At 34.9% G+C, this 21,205-nt stretch overlaps 1 protein-coding gene across 1 annotated transcript; it reads left to right on the top strand.

Annotated features, from left to right (window-relative positions):
• Positions 1–232: 232 nt before the first annotated feature.
• On the top strand, positions 233–15,373 carry LOC123270029 (isoleucine--tRNA ligase, cytoplasmic-like). The gene is made up of 5 exons (XM_044735965.1): positions 233–359; positions 825–1,829; positions 7,830–8,816; positions 11,495–12,208; positions 14,826–15,373. The coding sequence occupies exons 2-5, from the start codon at positions 829–831 to the stop codon at positions 15,340–15,342; spliced, it is 3,219 nt and encodes a 1,072-aa protein (XP_044591900.1). The 5' UTR covers positions 233–359; positions 825–828; the 3' UTR covers positions 15,343–15,373.
• Positions 15,374–21,205: the final 5,832 nt, after the last annotated feature.

Raw genomic sequence — 21,205 nt, 5'->3', positions numbered from 1 at the left:
CTGTGGATATATAATTTTTTTTACCCGGGCGGGTACATAGTCTGATATACTTATATCAAGGCATATATAGTCTGATATGGCCAATTTCCATATCAGGCCTGATATAGTCTGATCAGAAAATTTTTTCACGGGTATATATATATATAGTTTTTCTATCACACTATACATGTAAAAAATAAGCGAGTGTAGCGCCACTTTCTTATAAGTCATCGATGAGCTAACCAGGCTTCCGTACACAAGCACGTTGGAAGTAAAAGTGTGAAGTGCTGACAAAACAGCAGCACGTGTTTCCTAACTTAAATCATACTTTTAAAAACATCACAGAATAATATATAAATATAAATAATCCATCCAAATCTGTAAGTACTGTCAAAATCACCAAAAATTTTAATAATATAAAAAGAAAAAACATTAAAATTAATTTAGCAGAAATTTAATAATTTTTTTTAACAAATAATTAAGGCAAAAAAAATTGACATGTGGAAATTTAAAAATATGAAAAAGGAAATTTTTTTTTTTTATTTTGTTTGTTAAATAAAATAAAAAAATGTTCAAGCTGGTAATTTTAATGTCATAAAAAAAAACTAATATCCAAAACATAACCTAAATTCAGCCGGCACTTTTCATGAAAATTAATTTACCAGATATTTGATCATTTTAAGAAGTTTTTCAACAAATAAATTATGGCAAAAAAATTGACGTAGAAATTTTACAAAATTTTTGATGCAATTTTTAAAAAATAATTTTTTGGAAAAAATTTGTTTGTTAAAAAAAAATAAAAAAATTGTCAAGTGACTGCTAATTTTAATGTTGTCACTTTTCAGATCAATGCGAGAGAAATTGCCGGAGACAATAAACTTCCCCAAGGAAGAGGAGAAGCTGATAAAATTCTGGACAGAAAATGACGTCTTCCAGAACAGCTTGCGGCTATCAAAGGGTCGTCCACGTTACTCATTCTACGACGGACCGCCATTTGCGACAGGTCTGCCTCACTATGGACACATCTTAGCAGGAACCATCAAGGACGTGGTGACTCGCTACGCCCACCAGAGCGGGTTCTACGTTGAACGTCGGTTCGGGTGGGATACCCACGGCCTGCCGGTTGAATTTGAGGTAGAGAAGGCGCTGGGGATCAAGGGACCGGAAGACGTCGCGAAGATGGGAATTGATAATTACAACAAAGAGTGCAGGAGTATCGTAATGAACTACTCTGGAGAGTGGGAGCGAGTCGTGGAAAGGATGGGTCGGTGGATCGACTTCAAGAACGACTACAAGACACTCTATCCCTGGTACATGGAGTCCATCTGGTGGATCTTCAAGGAGATTTACAACAAGGGACTTGTCTACCAGGGAGTCAAGGTGATGCCCTTCTCCACGGGCTGCAACACCCCGCTGTCAAACTTTGAGTCCGGGTTAAATTACAAGGAAGTTATTGACCCCGCTGTGTTTGTAGCTTTCCCGCTGAAGGACGAAGAAGGAGTCTCGCTGGTCGCCTGGACGACCACCCCCTGGACCTTGCCCAGCAACCTCGCTCTTTGCTGCAATCCTAACTTTGAGTACGTCCTGGTCAAGGATAATGTTTCTAAGAATACTTACATCATGCTGGAGTCTGCGTTGTCTCAGGTTTATAAGTCTGATAATTTGTATGAGGTTGTTGGCAAGAGGATGGGCTCTGAGCTCAAGGGCAAGCGCTACGAGCCGCCTTTTGACTACTTTGAACATCTCAGGGCTAAAGGAGCTTTTCAGGTGCTTAATGATACTTATGTCACTGCTGAGACTGGTACTGGGATTGTTCATCAGGCTCCGTATTTTGGAGAGGATGATTACAGGTGAGGTTTCATTCTTTATGAGGGTTTTTAATTAAAAGATGTAAAGGTCTCACGATAAAATCGTAGAAAAGAGAAAAAATTTTTTTTTTTTTTTTTTTTTTTTCAAAAAACAATTGGAGATTTTGGTAAATAGGGTAAATGTACCAGTAGTTGACCGATTAAGGATTTTTGGCATTTTAATTGGTCGTAATTTAATTATTATATGTTACACGTGTAACGTCCACGTTTTCCAAAATATAAATATCTAATTTGTCCCCGGCTCGAAATTTGCTCGCCGGAGTCCAGAGTCATAAACGGGGATCACATTATCAATAACAAAATATAAACAAAACACTTCATTTTAAATAAATCAAAAAAAAGAAAACCTCTTTATTGGCCTGATCATATTAATAAACGATATAAACAATATAAGCAAATTAAACAATATAAACAATACATTAGAACACTTTTTCAACAAATATCAAAAGCTTAAGTGATAATATGTACAAACTTTATGTCAAAATTAACAATATTCGAACATAACCCGCACACACCGTTTGTTTTTCCGTTTTCGGTGCCACCTGGTGGCTAAACTCTGTTTACTACCTTTACAAAGTAGTAATCCTACCGACGGTTACACCCTAAATCGCGGCCCTACTTACCCCTTATCCCGTTCGGGTGCTTGGAAAGCAACTCTTTCCGGCCCTACTTACCCCTAATCCCGTTCGGGTGCTTGGAAAGCAACCCTTTCCGGCCTTACTTTCCCCTAATCCCGTTCGGGTGCTTGGAAAGCAACCCTTTCCGGCCCTACTTACCCCCACATGGTCAAGTCAGCACTTTCATCCGGTCGGTTCACGATACTTACCTGGGCCTTGGTCAGACTCCAGGTAGAGTATCATCCTCTCGAATTACTTGGTGAAGAGTATTCAACCGAGTAATTATCCCGAGAAAGAATTGCTTTTATCGAGCCAAATTTTGGCGTTTATCATTTTTCCCCTAACTCTCTTAAAACGAACCGGAAGGGTCGTTTTAGACACCTGTCCGGTGTCCTCGAACTAGCATTCAAAAATAATTATTTATTATTTTAATCGTAATTTCCTTCATTTTCTATCCATTCGTCTCGCCAAATTCTAAGTTTTTATTTTCGAAACTCAATTCTTTATTATTTTAATCTTAATTTCTTTCATTATATATCCATTCATCGCTTTCCCATACTAAATCTTGTTCGGAACTTAGAATAATTTTCCCAGTCTTTTAATTTCTTTTACAATTAATTCGCTCGGCTTCGTAATAATTTCTCACACGCTTAATTTCTTAATTTAATCATACCTTCGGTAACAATAATATAAAATTATTAACTAAATAAATACAATAATTAAATAATAATCACCGCACTAATAACAATAATTGTTTCTATTAATTTTTAAGTAATTAACTAAAATACTCAAATACAAAAAGTAAAATCTGCGTCATACACGGAAAAAAGTAAACTGTAATAAATAAATAATAGTTTAAAAAAACTAAAAACACGCTTTTTATAGAAAACCAAACTAAAAAATAGAAAATAAATTTAAATTAAGAATAGTGTTAAAAATTTCAATAAATATAAATTAATAATAGTGTAAATAAAAAAAATGTATTTTATTTTAAAAAAAGCGTGAGGTGCATGGTGTCAATAGTTATAAATATTTTATTGACAGATATGAGTAGAGTGATTATCATTTTGATAATATCTTAAAAAGCACCCCACGCTTTTTTTAAAATAAAATACATTTTTTTTATTTACACTATTATTAATTTATATTTATTGAAATTTTTAACACTATTCTTAATTTAAATTTATTTTCTATTTTTAGTTTGGTTTTCTATAAAAAGCGTGTTTTAGTTTTTTAAACTATTATTTATTTTTACTTTTTAGTTTGGTTTATTTATAAAAGCGTGATTTTTAGTTTTTAAACTATTATTTGTTGATTATCAAAAATATTCAGGCGCGCAAATTACCCACGGAGAGTTACATACTGACATACTGACATACTGACATACAAGTGAAGCTAATAAAAAATAATTATTTATAAATATTATAAATACGGGGAATCAGAGTTCGATTTCGGAGAGCGAGCCTGAGAAACGGCTACCAGAACCAAGGAAGGCCGCAGGCGCGCAGATTACCCACGGAGAGTTACTCACATACTGACAAACTGACAAACAAACAAACTGACATACAAGTGAAGCTAATATAAAGCGTGTAATAACAGTCGATTTATAATAAGTAATCATCAACTGCTAAAAATTACCATTTCAAACAGTAAAATTGTGATTTTACTATTCATATTATAATATTTACCATTTAAACGTTACAATTTACTCTTTACATAGAAGAAAATACTATTTCAAACAGTAATATTCGCTATGTAAATGTCTAAGATGTTAAAGTATAATAATTAAGAATTCAGACTTTGATATTTATCATTTCGTAGCTAAAAAATGATCTTATGATATGTAAAAAGTATAAAATAAAGTTAGTAAATTTCTAATACAAACAACGTCAATATTTACAAAGTAAAATGGTAAATTTTAAACGCAACGCTAAATATCAAACTAATTATTGACTTGCTTGGACTGGTAGAATGTATATTTTAAAAGTATAATTTTTACTGTTTTAAATGTTAAATTCTCCCAGAGTGAGACCCCCTTGTCTTCATCTGAGTTCCCCTTCTCATTATATGGACTATATATTGAAATGACAATTTTTACTGTTTGAAACTGTAATTTTTTAAGATTAAAGAGTCGTTATTTACTATAGTGACAGTTACTAATCACTTATTTTGGATATTAAATTATAAATTGTGGCTTTTATACATTCTACATTAAGTTCTGTAATATTTATATTTTTGCCACCCTGATGTCCGCTTTACTGTTTAAAACTATAAAAATTAACCGGAATCCGAGTGAATATTACAGTTTACTTTTTTCCGTGTAAAAAAATAATTCAAAGTTTATTTAAACTTTAGATATTTAAGTTTTTGATATGTGATATTATTTATTTGAATTATTAATAAAATTACATGTAAATTCACATTTAAAAGCAGGTAAGATAAAAACACTAGTAGTTGACCGGCTTGATCCAGTAAATTGACCGGAATGTTCCAATAGTTGACCGATTATCAAACATCAGTTATTTTGTAGACTTTAATTAGTTTTTCATGTTTAATGAATAATCTTTTTATGCTTATTTATTTAAATTAAATTTGTATAATAAGTGAACAAAATTCGTTTAGTTTAGAACAAAACTAATAATAATAAAAACGTAACAGATAAGTAAATTAAACTTAAATTCAATAATGACAAAAGCAAACCATTTTTTTGAGGCGCACCTATGCAGTTATTAAAAATAATAACTATTATTTAAAATAAACTATTAATTACTGTAAATTTATGTTTATATGTTTCTAATGTCAACCAGAAAAATTCACATTTAAACTTGTTGCACAAATTTAAACTTGACTCAACAGTCATTTTATTTGATACACATTAAAGACTAAGTATAAGTAATTCTTTATTACTAATAATTTAATAATTAATAATTATTTTAAATACCAACACTCATGTAAACATAAAATTATCACGCAAACATAATTATATTTTTATTTTATATAGATTAAAAATTTACAACTGTGCATGCGATCAACTACTGGTATTTTGTAAAATAGTAGGTTCCAATAGATGACCGAAGTCATTTATTGATGGTACAACGGTGTTTTATTGTGCCAGTATCTGACCGGTCGTTAAATTGCTATTAATTAAATTATTTTTGCAAAATCTTATTAAAAAATTTCTTAAGAAACTATTAAAGACTACTTAAGAATTTAATTTGACAAGATTAACCCAATAGGAACTTTTTCGTTAACTAAAGAATGTAGTCACCTCTCGGATACTCTACTACAGTAATTGACCGATTTTAGTCAGATCATAAGGTGAAAAATTTTCATGAATTATTTTCGATATTATAAAAATTAAATAATATTTGGAATATCTCGCGTGCTTAAAGGTAAAAGGACTTATAGCTGGGGTTAATAGGGATTTGTGCTGAAAGGGCGTATAAAAAAATTTTTTTTTGCCATTCGGTTTGAAATTGTCTGAAACGTAAAAATCTGTGAAAAAAAAAAAAAGTTGGTATCCTAAAGCCGAAAGGGCGTATCTCAAGACATACACCCTTTCACCTTTAAGAAAAGTACTACTTAAAGGTAAAAGAGCGTATAAAAAAAAATCGTATTTTGTATACCAAATGGTCAATAATAGTTTCACAAGACAAGTTATACTCAAATAACAGCCTCATATACAAAGTTTGATATAAACAAATAGAAAATAAATCTATCAAAAACAAATTACGTAAAAATTAAGTAATAAAAAAAAATCACAATGACAGAGAACATTAAAATATTTTGAAATTTCCTGCTTTAATCGCCCTATTGAATATACCCAAGCGGCACAAATTTTTTTTTTTGCCCTCCGGGCGGAAAGTGGCAACTTTCGTCCCGCTGCGCTAAACAAAGTTGCCGCTTTCCGCCTTCGTCGGACAAAAATAGTATATTACACACCTAGGGAAGTAAAGTAAGAAATGTCTCAGATTACGTGTAATTGTTGGCCGAGGCGAAGCCGAGGTCAACAAACATGTGATCTGAGGCTTTCTTATTTACTTCCTGTGGAGTGTATACTATTTTTTTGCTCGACGAAGGCAGAAAGGGGCAACTTCGTTTAGCGCAGTGGGCCGAAAGTTGACGCTTTCTGCCCGTCGAACAAAAAAAATAGTATACACTCCACGGGAAGTAAATAAGAAAGCCTCAGATCACATGTTTGTTGACCTCGGCTTCGCCTCGGACAACAATTACATGTGATCTAAGACATTTCTTACTTTACTTCCCTAGGTGTGTAATATACTATTCTTCCCTCCGAGCGAAAAGCGTCAATTTTCCTCCCGCTGCGCTAAACGAAAATGCCGCTTTCCGCTTCCGTCGAGGAGAAAAATAGTTTTTGTTATTGTTTTGTTGAATTTAAGTTGACGATTATTAATTTTTCAACTTCTTGTTGAGTGAAATCTATCAAAAAGTCAACATTTTTTTTGTGACGCTTGGGTAACTACTGGTGCCGTTCACACAACAGTTGTTTCATCATGATCAACAATCCAGGATCCAAATTTTATAATAACTATTTATTCAATTAAAAGCGAGAAAATAATCACGCGTAATTTATTGTTTTTTTGAATATATTTTCTTTTTTAACTTTAAAAAGTTGTATAGTTGAGGTTTTACGCCGCTACTACTACAGAAAGTTTTTTTTTTTTCACATTTTTAAACTACGAATATCTTCTTTTGTAAACTGGCCGAAAAAAAAATTATACACCCTTGCACCTTTAGATCGCCAAAATTTCAAATTCTCAAAAGTAAAAGGGCGTATAATTAAAGACATACGCCCTTTTACCTTTGTAATTTTTTTTTCAATTTTAAGCGCAGAATGTGTCTACTACTCGATTGGTAATAAAAAAAAAAAATATGCGCCCTTTTACCTTTGCAAAGGTAAAAGGGCGCATAAATTGTTATGTCCTTTTACCTTCAGGCACGCGATCTATTCATTGTAATGATTATAAGTTCAATAATAGTTAAAAATAAATTTCAAGGTCATAAAAAATGCAGTTAATAACAATTTTTGGACTTTCTTATGAAAGCGGCCAACTAATGGTGCCCGGTCAACTACTGGAACATTTACCCTACTACTGTATTGTTAATTTTAAAATATTTATGCGGCATTTGAAGAAAATTTTAAAAATCTTTACTCACTTCTATAAACAATTCTCGACTTTAAATTATTACAATTTACATAATTTTTATTCTACAAACTCAATAAAAAATTATTAAAAAATCAATTTTTGCCATTCCGAACTTCGAAAAATCTTAAGCGAGTCCCAAAAAAATTTTAATTTTTTTGCATTAACTTTTTCCTTACAAATCATTAAAATTATTCCAGATGTAACTTGCAAGCGGGAATAATAACAAAAGACCAAGAGCCAATCTGTCCAGTAGACAGTTGCGGAAAGTTCACCGACCCGGTGCGAGACTTCAAAGGTCTGTACGTAAAAACAGCAGACAAAGAAATCGTAAAGACTCTTCTAGCCAACGGAAAGTGTATAAAGTACGCCGGGTGCAACCACAGCTACCCGTTCTGCTGGAGATCAGACACCCCGTTGATCTACAAGGCAGTACCTTCATGGTTCATCAGAGTGGAGAACATCAAGGACCGGCTTTTGGCCGCGACATCAGAGACCTACTGGGTGCCAGACTACGTAAAGGATAAAAGATTCGGAAACTGGCTGCGCGACGCCCGCGACTGGGCTATCAGCAGGAACCGGTACTGGGGGAACCCGATCCCTCTGTGGATCTCCGAGGACAAGAAGGAGATCGTCTGCGTGGGAAGCATCGCTGAATTAGAGGAGCTGACTGGCACCAAGGTGACGGACATCCACCGCGAGAGCATCGACCACTTGACCATTCCTTCCAGAAGAGGCCCGGAGTTTGGAGTTCTCAGGCGCATTCCTGAGATATTCGACTGCTGGTTCGAGTCTGGCTCCATGCCTTATGCACAGATGCATTATCCCTTCGACAGAGTCAAGGACTTTGAAGAAAGCTTCCCCGCGGATTTTATCGCTGAAGGCATTGACCAGACTCGCGGCTGGTTCTATACTCTCTTGGTAATCTCTACCGCGCTTTTTGACAAACCTCCCTTCAAGAATCTGGTTTGCAACGGCCTTGTCCTCGCGGCTGATGGTCAGAAAATGTCCAAGAGCAAGAAGAACTATCCTGATCCCATGGAGATCATCAATCGCTTTGGTGCTGATGCCTTGAGATTGTACTTGATTAATTCTCCGGTTGTTAGGGCTGAGAATTTGAGGTTCAAGGAGGTAGGAGTCAGGGATGTTATCAAGGATGTGTTTTTGCCCTGGTACAATGCTTTTAGGTACAGTCATTTTTTTAATCTATATTATTAGGAGAAGAAAAATTTTGTTTAGGATAGTCTTATGATAAAATCAGTTTTTTTAGTGGAATTAAATATCATTGCAAAGATATTTAAGGTTTCACATCATTCTGACCGATAGAAAATTTATTGTGATAAGTAGTTAGGCTGCATTCAAAAATGCTCTATTTCTAGGTACATAATTAAGAAATGACCTTGTATCTCGTGAATTATTGACATTTTTAAAGATATAAGCTCATCCCTATGTTACATTCATCAAGATCTTTTATTTGAGTACCCACATCATTTTTTCATATATTTATATATATTATAAATATTTATTAGATTAGATTTATTCATTTTATACCAAGGCCTAATTGGCCGAATGGCAAATTTATACATATATATGTTAAAACTACATAAAATACAATATTAACTAAAAAAGATGATGAAAAATAATACACAGATTAAGTAAAAAATCAGACACAGAATATATAAATAAATATTAGAATTATAATACACGATTTAACTTATTCATCAAGTAATAAAATACATGATTTATAATACATGATTTAACCAATTTACTAAATAACAGTTTACATGAGAGTTCTGAACAATATTAAATATCTAGTTTAAATAAATAGTCATAGATTTTATTTTTTGAAAATATCTAAGTTTGAGGAATCAGTAATATCAGATGGTAGCTCCTCCCATAATCGTATAACAGTAATTACAAAAGAGTTTTCATATTGTGTTGTTGTATAATTAGGCAATTTAAAATTTAAATTATTTTTCTTAGCCGCCAATCTTTCTGAGCGCCTTACATCATCATTATCAATGAACAGTTCTCGTAAATAATTTGGTTCACCAGTCACTAAAAGCTTATAAAATAACATGCTGCAAAGTAAATGCGACGACTTTTAATAGACAGCCAACCAAGTTCACGTCTGTACGGGGTAATATGTTCAGCACGTTTTAAGCCATAAATAAAGCGAACAGCTGAATTTAAAGCACGCTGTAGCTTGCAATCATTATCATAAGTTGAATTCATCAAAACTATAGAGCAGTAATCAATTAAAGGTAGAATAGTTGCAGAGACTAATAGTTTTTTAATATCAACAGTATAAATATTTTTACGTAATTTTAAACTATATAAAGTTGAGTTTATTTTGCTGACAGTTTTTGAGATATGACAGTTCCAGGACAAGTTACATGATAAGTGAAGGCCCAGACATTTTGTAGACTCTGTATAGGGTAAAGCCACACCATCAACAATGATAGGTGGTAAGCCTTCACGCTGGAGCGCTTTTACTCTATTATTAGATCCTAATAGCATAGCCTTAGTTTTTAAGAGATTAACTTCAAGGCCATTTACTCTAGCCCATTCTACAACCGCGAGGGCATCAATATTCATCAGTCTCACTGCATCATGTAATTGGTAAGGATAAAAGTGAATATAGATGTACGTGTCATCGGCATATAAACCATATCGGCTATACATAAGCCGCTTAGTAACTAAGTTCATGACTAGAAGGAATAAAATCGGACCAAGGACCGATCCTTGAGGAACGCCGGACGAAGTTTCCAAAAAACCAACTGGTACCCCTTGTTCATTCACTACTGACTGACTTCTGTTCGTGAGATATGAAAAGAACCAATTTATTGTATCATAAGAAAAGCCTAGCTCAACCAAGGTCTTCAAAATAACCTTTGGATTCACATAATCAAACGCCTTAGTTAAATCGAAATATGTGTATATAAAAAATATATCAAAATGCATGTTGCGCTCATCAAAAGCTCTTAATGAGCGTAACATCAAAATGAGCTTATATGTTTAAAAATGTTAACAATTAAGAAATCACATTGTATCTTGTGAATTATTGACATTTTTAAAGATATAAGCTCATCCCCATGTTACATTCATTAAGATCTTTTATTTAAGTACCCACATCAATTTTTCATATATTTTATATATTATATATTTCACAAAAACCATATTTGTAAAATATATAAAAAATACCATGTGAGTACTTGAATGAAAGGTCTCGATGAGTGTAACATCGGGATGAGCTTATATCTTTAAAAATGTTAATAATTAAGAAATGGCCTTGTATCTTGTCAACTAATGACATTTTTTAAGATATAAGCTCATCCTGATGTTACACTCATCGAGACCTTTCATTTGAGTACCCACACCAATTTTTCATATTATATATATATATATATATATATATATATATATATATATATATATATATATATATATATAAAATATATAAAAAATGCCATGTGAGTACTTAAATAAAAACGTGGGGGGATCCAAAAAAAATTTTTTCTCCGAAATTTTTTTGAACTCGAAAAATTTATTATACGCTCTTATGGCATTTGTAACGCGATATACCCGGAATTTCAAATTCAAATTTGGATTTAATTATATTAAATTATTAGAAATTGAACCAGGTATTTAAAAAGTCTAAAATCTAAATTTTGGGTTAAAAACTAAACATACGAAAAAAAATCACAAGAAACTTTTTTTGTAGAAAATTTAATTCTCTACAAAAAAAGATCCTTATTAAGTTCCCTCTATCTCTTATCTTTCCTCCACAATTTAAATTAAAACTGTCTTTATTCCAAACAATCAAACTTTTAAAATTTGAAAAACAAAATAATTTTTTTTCTAGATTCCTTATGCAGAACATCGAAGGTTTTGAATCCTCCGAAAACCGTGAGTTCATTTTCGACGACAGCAGCCCATCATCAGACAACATAATGGACCAGTGGATCTTATCATTCACGCAAACACTCTTAAAATTACTAAAAGAAGAAATGAAGTTCTATCGGCTGTACAACGTAGTGCCCAAACTAGTAAAATACATCGACAACCTGACGAACTGGTACGTGCGAATGAACCGAAGACGCCTGAAAGGCGAGGGAGGATCCAAAGACTGCGAGCTAGCTTTACGAACCTTGTTCAGCGTGATCTACACGATGGTCCGTATAAACGCACCGTTCACTCCGTTCCTGAGCGAGTTCATGTACCAGCGGCTGTTGCCTCTGCTTCCCAAGACCAAGAACAACGAGAGTGTGCATTACCAGATGATCCCCCAGGCAAAAGAAGAATTAATCAGCGAAGAAACAGAGCGTGCTGTCTTCCACATGCAGACAGTCATCGACCTGGGTCGGATTGTCCGCGACCGCAAGACAATTCCCGTTAAATATCCGCTGCCCGAGGTGGTGATCATCCATCAGGATGAAAAAATCCTTAAGGAGATAGTCAAGCTGGAGAAATACGTCCTGGAGGAGCTGAATGTCAAGGAGATGACTGTCACCACTGACAAGCAAAAGTACGGAGTGGTCCTCAGAGCTGAGCCTGACCACAAGACCCTGGGCGTCAGGTAAATATATACATTCTTCTCTAAAAAAACCCGTGAGTGGCATGTGCGGGAGTAGCACTGTGCTTCTTATATACTATATAAGGGTTTCCAACATCACAATAGTCACTATAAAGCTTCGTTTCTAAAAGTAATCTGTAGTATTAAGAGAATACGCAAAATTTTGTGGCCAGTGTAATATAAAGTATTTATATGATAAGATGGGTTTTTATGATTAAATTTGGTATCATTAGAAAGGTCTAGCCCTGGAGTTACGCCTTTTCAAGGTTTCATATCAACCTCATCAATAGTCTATTTATGATGATAAGTATTTAAGCTGCATTCGAAAAGCTCTATCTCTAGATACATAATTAAGAAATGACCTTGTATCTTGTGAACCATTGACATTTTTAAATATATAAGCTCACCCCGACGTTACAGTCATCAAGACCTTTCATTTGAGGACCCACATCAATTTTTCAAATATTTTAAATAGTATATGGGTGATTCTCTGTAAGGACGTCTTAAATCTGTACAAAATTGTCCGACCAAATTATTTTTGATTTTATTAGAAAAAAAAAATTAACAAGGGCTACAAAACTATCAGCTTAATTATAATAAATAAACAGCTGAATTAATTTTTTCTTTTTCGATGTTTGTGTATCTTTTGCCATGTAACATGACAGGGGACTGATTTTTTTTATCAAATTGAGAAAAATCAAGCAAACTATTTCAATGTATTCAACTTTTTAAGTTCTCAATGAATGTTTACATTAATTAGAATAATATTAAGACTTATGGATCCAATTTTATAAATAAATTATAAACAAAAATAGCTGCCAGGGGACTGAGTTTTGAAGTGGCCCAGACACATATTTCCAGCCCAAACGGTGCTTTGACATTAAATAAAATGGCGATAAAGCGCTAACAGCCCTATGGTTATTAACTTACGGCTAGTTAGATCCTTATAAACCTTACAAAAGGTAAAATAACACGCTAGATTTTTTTTTTTTTGGCTTTGAACTTCTGGCAGGGGACTGATCTTAAAATGCCTGGGACAAACTTTGGTTTAATGAATTTAATGAAACAAATTAACTTTCGGTACTTTTTATTGAAAAAGATTGTTAGTTAACTAATTAAGTTTATAAACATTATGGACCAAATTATATATTATTGACGAATAACTTAAAATTTAATCTTAAAGTTTTAATTTTGGGACTGGGACAGCTCAGGGAACTAACATTTCGGTGGTTTACGAATTTATAGCAAAAAAACCAAAATTTATTCCATTTTAGTTTTCAATGCTCCAAATAGAAATGTTTTTTTACTTTCGTAATAAATTTTTTTTAGTAACAAAATAACAATTTTTCTAATAAAAAAAATGCCTGGGACAGCAAAAAACATCCTTACAGAGAATCACCCATATATATTTCAAAAATACCAAATATATAAAAAATGCCATGTGGGTATTCAAATGAAAGGTTTCGATGAGCATAACATCAAAATGAGCTTATTTCTGTAAAAATATTAACAATTAAGAAATGATCTTGTATCTTGAAAACTTTTGACATTTTTTAAGGCATAAGTTCACCCCGACATTACATTCATCAAGACCTTTCATTTAAGTACCAACATCAATTTTTCAAATATTTTATATACTATATATATTTCACAAATACCAAATATATAAAATACATAAAAAATGCCATGTGGGTATTCAGATGGAAGGTCTCGATGAGTGTAATATCAAGATGAGCTTATATGTTTAAAAATATCAATAATTAAGAAATGATCTTGTAACTTGTGAACTATTGACATTTTTAAAAATATAAGCTCATCCCGATGTTACACTCATCAAGACCTTTCATTTGAGTACCTACATCGAATTTTCATATATTTTATATATTATATATATTTCACAAATATCAAATATATAAAAAATGCCATGTGGGTATTCAAATGAAAGGTCTCGATGAGCGTAACATCAGGATGAGCTTATATTTCTAAAATTATCAATAATTAAGAAATGACCTTGTATCTTGTGAACTATTGACATTTTTAAAGATATAAGCTCATCCTGATGTTACACTCATCAAGATCTTTCATTTGAGTACTTACACCAATTTTTCATATAATTCATATATTTATATATAAGTATATATGAAAAATATATGAAACATGTATGTGGGTACTCAAATGAAAGCTCTTGATGATTGTAACATCAGGATGAGCTTATATCTTAAGAATTTGTATTATATATATGTATATATGAAAAATATATCAAAAATGCATATGGGTACTTGAATGAAAGCCTTTGATGAGTGTAATATCGGGATGAGCTTATATCTTAAAAAATTTCAATATTAAGAAAATACAGTGCAATTTAACAGAGGTAATTATTTTGAAGACTGTTTTTCGAAATTTTGAAAAATCCTGATTTTTTTTGTACGCCCTTTTGGCGTTAGAAAGTCAAAAATTTTTTTTCTGTAGATCTTTACGTTTAGAGCGATTCTGAAAAAAAAAATGGCAAAAATAAATTTTTCTATACTCCCTTTTGGCACGCAAATATACTATAGAAGCGTTTCTAACTTCACAACAGTAACCATAAAGTTTCATTTCTAAAAATAATATAATTTTTTAGGCTACGTGGAGAATTCAAAGCAGTCACCCAAGCAATCAAGGAGCTCACTGATGCCCAGTTGCAGGAATTCCTGGTCAAGAAAGAGATCGTCGTCAATGGCTACGTGCTGGGCGAGCAAGACTTAAGATTAATGTTCAGCTTCTCTGGTCCCAGGGCCGATGAACTGTCTCAGAGGTACGAAGCACACTCGGAAGGCAATATCTTGATTCTTCTGGACATTACTCCCGATGAATCCATGCTAAATGAAGGAATTGCTAGAGAAGTTATCAACAGGGTCCAGAAGTTGAGGAAGAAGGCTCAATTGGTCCCCACTGATGCTGTAGATGTTTATTATGAAATCAAAGACTCTGCAAGTGTCTTGAATAAAGTTATCCTAGAGTACAAAGAATTTATTGAAGGAACCACCAAGACTCATCAGTTTGACCTAGCGGAGCTTAAAGGAGACTCGGAAGTTATTATTGAAGAAATGCAGACGATCAAGGGCTGGGATATGAAGCTAGTTTTGGTGAAAAGCTAGTAGCCAGTCGGTGTGAGAAACTGTACCGCGAACTTGAGAGAAGATATCAGGGTTTTCCTGATATTGATGTTACTCATGTTTATCGATAAAAAGAAATTAATTCTCATGATAATAATAATGTGGATTTATTTTAAAGATATTCATTATTATTTTCATAGGTTTTAGAGTTCTTAAAAATATCCAAAATTTGATCTAATAATATCGTACTAGCAACCTTGCAGTCACTACGTGACTGCCGTACTGAACTATTAATAAATAAAATTTTTGTATATTTAATAATAACTTTTGTTAAATTGCACTGATGTTATACTCATCAAGAGCTTTTATTTGAGTACCCACTTGCATTTTTGATATATTTTTCATATATACACGGAGAGAAAAATATGTAAATCATTCCTAGAATTTTAATGAAATGTTTTGTAACGTTACATTTTATGTAGCTTTACAGTAGTAGTGTATTTGAGTAATATTGTAAGTTTATGTTGTGTGAGTACGGTAATGTCGTAGTATTGAGGACTATCGTGAGTGTGTGTGAGTAAGTTAGTTGTCTCGAGGATGTCGAGCTGCACTGCGGAAAAGTGACCGATGTAACGTGTCTCCCGGTCAGTTACCGACGACTGAACTCAGGTTCAGCCTCTTGGAGCGAGGTGATTATCGCAGAGGAGCGACTGAAATGTCGTCGCCCCGAAGTACGGGAGTTTGGCAGGCTCATGCGGTTGACAGGCCTCGATTGCTGGATGCTCGAGGGTAGTCGCGAGTGCTGTCAAGGCTCCCAGGGGAGCGGAATCACTGGTAGGTCTGGGACACTAGTTGTGTGAGTGGGGAATGAGTGTGGAAGTTTGTATGTCTGGGAGTAGCGTGAAAGTGAGTTGAGCGCATGTAGCAGGTGGCATGAATGTAGTGGGGGTACCGTGAGAGGCAGTCTTGCTGGTGTAGTGAAGGAGTAAGGATTGTTTTGTATGGCAGTCTGGCTGGAGTAGTGAATGCGTAAGGATTGTTTTGTGTGGACGTCTGGCTTGGGATCGGATTTATTAAAGGAGTCTTGGGGAGGTCCTCGTAGAGGCCGGACGTGCCGTCACTGCTAGGCAGCGTTATAGGTGTACCGTAAAAAGAGTCAGTTGTGAGCTCTCGTTGAGTGAGCATCGTGTTTGAGAGTTGAGTGAGTCTCTCGTATCGAAGCTGGCGCACCTCACGCTTGCTATTATCGCAGACAATGGCCCGAGCCATTGTCTTTGTTTCGTGTTAGTTAATTGCATGTCTTTAATGACAAATTTAGCAGTAAATTATGGCTCTTTACCGTAAGATGGACGGTGGTGTTTATTACTCGGTAGGTCTTATTAGGTGACGGAATGGTAGTTACGGACAATGTCTCGGATAGCTTAACTGGTAGAGCCTTTGGCGCGTAACCAAATGATCTGGGTTCGAGTCCCGGTCTGGGCTGACTGAATTATTTTTTCGGTTACCGAAAAATTCCTACTGAGTAAGGTCCCTCCTCCCCCCTTTATCTTTTATTTCCCCAGTTCCCAAATTTGTCTTTGATGACAAATTTAGCTATAAATTATGGCTATAAATTAGTTTGAGAGTACCGATTAGTGTACTAGATATCGTTTAGTCCCGTTTTGTAAGGAAATTACTTCCTCTGAGAGACCGAATCACGACCCTCTCTCCATAACCAGCATAACTGAGCGACACCGAGGTATTCCGTTACCGTCGAAGCCACTCTTGGTTTTCTGGGAACATAAAAATTAAGTTATCGTATCCCAGTTGCCGATACTGGTGAAACAAAAGTCGGCTGGCGCCTGTCGGGGTTCCTGGAGGATCGAGAGGTGGCTGACATGAAGATCTACCGTGTAAGAAAAAATTACGTTACAGTTTTCCTATACCATTTTAGGAGCGATTACTTAAATTATGGGAATTGTACCCATAATTTTTGGGAAATTTTACTATAATTATGGGAATAGTTCCTATAATTATAGGAACGGTACCTACACGGAAAGAAAATTGAAGGAATTTTTACTATTTCACTATTGTAATTTTTATTAAATTAAATAGTAACGGTGGACTATGCTTCTCATTTAGTAATTTTTACGATCTACTATTGTAAATTTTACTCAACAAACAAAGCTAGCAAGAAACTTAAGGTAGTACCCTCGCGACTTCCGTAGTCAAAAGTTTATGCTAGAGTGTACGGTAAATATATGTGAGAGTCATTATTGACAAGCCTAAAACTTTTTGCTGTTTATGTACTTATTTTAGCCAATCACGAACGAGGAACTGAATAGAAAACAGTAATAGAATAATTTATTAAGTGGGTCATTCCATGTCAAATCGACCAATAGTTGGAGTCGACCCCTTCCGATTTGGATGAAATTTGGTCACAAGTTTGCTTTTATCATAAAACAAAGTTGTGCCAAAAGAAAAAATTAAAAAATTTTTTTTCGAAAAGTTGTACAAAATTTAAAATTTCACCATTTTCAGGTTTTTAAAATTTATTTTTGTAATATCTCGGAAAATATGATAGTTACAGACATGGGCCAAAGTTCATTTTAAAGGGGATACTTAGGACTATAAAAAAAAATTTTTTGGGTTAAATTTTGGAAAAATCAAAGTGGGAAAATTTTGAAATTTTAAAAATCGTGAAAATCTAAGCCCGCTATGAAATTTTTGGCTCATTTTTAACTTCCCGCTAAGAAAATCGAAGATTTTCCAAAATCGGGAAGTTATTGTTTTCACCCCGTTTTACGAAAATCGAGTTTTCATCGAATCTCGACGTTTCAAGGTCCTAGGAAGCTTCCCCGACTATTCCCGCGATGGTGTCTGTATGTATGTGTGTGTGTGTGTGGATGTATGTAAACCTCTCATAACTTTTGAACGGCTTGACCGATTTAATCGCGGTTGGTGCTATTCAAAAGGGCTTGGCCAAACTTAAATTTTGAATACAATTTGGACCGATACATTTTGAGAAATTTCAAAAAAACTGTAAAAAAATTTTTTTTTGAAAATGTTTTTTTTTTAATAACTTTTAAACGGCTTTATCGATCAATTTCAAAAACTAATCAGCTCTTAACATAAAAAAAACCACGTCGATCGCCGCCAGTCCGGTCAAAATCGGTTGATTTGTTCGTGAGTTATCGTTGACGAAAGAAAACCGAAAATAGCGTTTTTTCGGAGTTACTCCGAAATTTTCTGTTCTATCAATTTAAACTTGAAAATTCTTTATAAAGCTCAAAAAACTGCGTCGAATGCCATCAACCGCGTGAAAATCGGTTCATTCATTCAAAAGTTATTGCGATTTGAAAATTGAAAAAATAATGTTTTATCAAACGGCTAACAAACTTTTGAGCTCGAATAGCTCAAAAGCATGTAAAAGCTATTTTTCGAGCTCGGAAAGCTCAAAATAACACACAAATTGTATTTATGAGCTCGAAAAGATCAAAAACGTCATAATTGCAATTTCAAGCGTTTGGGTATTAGAATCGGCGGGAAGTTGCAGGGATGGCCTTCAGGGTCAATCGTTTTCCTAATTTTTTTAACTTCCCGCTAAGAAAATCGAAGATTTTCAAAAATCGGGAAGTTATTGTTTTCACCCCGTTTTGCAAAAACCGAGTTTTCATCAGATCTCGACGTTTGAAGGTCACAGGAAGCTTCCCTGACTATCCCCGCGAGGTTGTCACGGTGTCTCTGTGTGTGTGTGTGTGTGTGTTTTTTTTTTTTTTTGTAAAGGGGTACGAAAAAAGATCTTCAAAAGACACCGGTATCGTTAACTCTGCCGCCCATCTTCCGGCAGATATCGATAGTCGGTAGTGTGGAGATTTTTACCCACTAAAAAAAAACATTCCTCTTCCCCTCTCCCCTAGATGGTACGGGGAGGACTGGATTGGAACCGCGTTAGCATTACTTCAATCCAGTCGTGCTGCGTCTCACGACGCCTACTCCTGGCTACTGGTCCCTTTCTGCGATTTTGTCTTTCAGGAGGTGCTGTGCATAAACTGCAACAGCTGACCAGTTTTCCTCTTGTTTGATCATATAGGTCACCAGGCTTGAGGGGGAGAGCCTGGTGCCTATGATCTCTTCAGTGTTTCTTCTGTAGTCCTTCCATCGAGCACACTCGAAGAATGTGTGTTCTGAGTCGTCGATTTTATCCGGGCAGTATTTGCACGTTGGTGTGCTGTGCAAACCCATCTTGAAAAGATAGGCATTGAACTGCCCATGTCCCGTCAATAGCTGGGTCAGGAAAAAGTCCGTATCCCCGTGCTTCCGAGAGAGCCAGACGTTGATGTTTGGGATCAGGCGCGCCGTCCATCTGCCCGTCTCTCCCGATGTCCATCGGTCCTGCCACTCTTGCTGCGTTTCCGCCTTTATCCTCGTTCTTGCGTCCTTCATGTTATCATCACTGTCTTTAGCGTCATAGAGTTTTGCTCTTTCGAACGCTAATAGGTCGATGGGCGCGGCTCCTGCAATGACCAATACAGCCGCTTCGGAAACTGTGCGGTAGGCGCAGGCAACCCTGAGAGCGCCTCGCCGCTGTACTGCTGCGATCTTTCGCCGGTAGGTCTTCTGCTTTAATATGTCTGCCCATATCTCCGCTCCATAAAGCAGTACCGAGTGGACTGCTTCTAGAAGAACTCTTCTCTTTTTTGTTCTTGGTCCCATGGTGTTGGTCATAATTCGTGCTAGGCTAGACACAGTCTTGCTGGCTTTCTTGCATGCACTGTCGAGGTGTTCACGGAAAGATAGTTTCTCGTCTATCATTACCCCTAGATACCGCAGGGCCCTTGTTGACGTCAGCGTTGTTCCTCCCATGTCCATAGCGAATGGTTTTGGAAACCATTTTTGACGGGTCAAAACGACCATCTCGGTTTTCTGTTTGGCGTGTGTGTGTGTGTGTGTGTGTGTGTGTGTGTGTGTGTGTGTGTGTGTGTGTGTGTGTGTGTGAAAGTATGTGAACCGCATATAACTTTTGAACGGCTTGACCGATTTCATCGTGGTTGGTGCCATTCGAAAGGGCTTGACCAAACTTAGATTTTGAAAACTATTTGGACCGATTCAGATCAATAGATTTTGAGAAATCTTCAAAAAACTGAAAAACAATTTTTTTTCAAATGTGGTTTTTTTGGAATAACTTTTAAACGGCTTGATGGTTCAATTCCAAAAACTAATCAGCTCTTAACCTCAAAAAACCACGTCGATTGCCACCAGTCCGGTTAAAATCGGTTGATTCGTTCGAGAGATATCGTGAACGAAAGAAAACCGAAAAAAGTGTTTTTTCGGAATAACTCCGAAATTCCTAGCGCGATCAATTCAAAATTTAAGATTCTTTGTAAGACTTGAAAAACTGCGTCGAATGCTGCCAACCGCGTGAAAATCGGTTTATTCATTCAAAAGTTATTGCGGTTTAAAAATTCAAAAAATAGTGTCTTATCAAATCTCTATCAGACTTTTGAGCTCGAAGAGCTCAAAAGCATAGGAAAGCAATCTCTTTGAACTCGGAGAGCTCAAAATAACCCATAAATTGTATTTTTAAGCTCGAAGAGCTCAAAAACGTCATTGGTGCAATTTTAAGCGCCTAAGTATGGAATTAGCGGGAAGTTGCAGGGATGGCCTTCAGGGTCAACCGTTTTCCTAATTTTTTTTCAATTTAAGATATATTGTTTCCAATCGGTATTGGTCGATATTATTGTCGAATGGGTATGTGTTTGATGCCAACAAACTAACTGGCGGAAACAGTTCAAATTTTTCGACAATTGAGAATATAATTCATGCATACCCGGATGAAAGTCGTATTGACAACAATTTATAAGTTTTATTCTTCTCTGAATGTAGAAAAAATATTTTCCACAATTTTAAAGTGCAGAAAGATCAA

The sequence above is a fragment of the Cotesia glomerata genome, linkage group LG8 (assembly GCF_020080835.1).
Source record: "Cotesia glomerata isolate CgM1 linkage group LG8, MPM_Cglom_v2.3, whole genome shotgun sequence".
Taxonomy (NCBI): domain Eukaryota; kingdom Metazoa; phylum Arthropoda; class Insecta; order Hymenoptera; family Braconidae; genus Cotesia; species Cotesia glomerata.
Note: the sequence above shows the minus strand (reverse complement) of the source record. Positions and strands in the feature narration are given on the sequence as shown.

Coding starts and splice junctions, on each gene's coding strand:
- LOC123270029 (XM_044735965.1), top strand. CDS start 829: ATGCGAGAGAAATTGCCGGAGACAATAAACTTCCCCAAGGAAGAGGAG. Junction 1,830..7,829: donor TTTGGAGAGGATGATTACAG/GTGAGGTTTCAT, acceptor AAATTATTCCAG/ATGTAACTTGCAAGCGGGAA. Junction 12,209..14,825: donor CACAAGACCCTGGGCGTCAG/GTAAATATATAC, acceptor ATAATTTTTTAG/GCTACGTGGAGAATTCAAAG.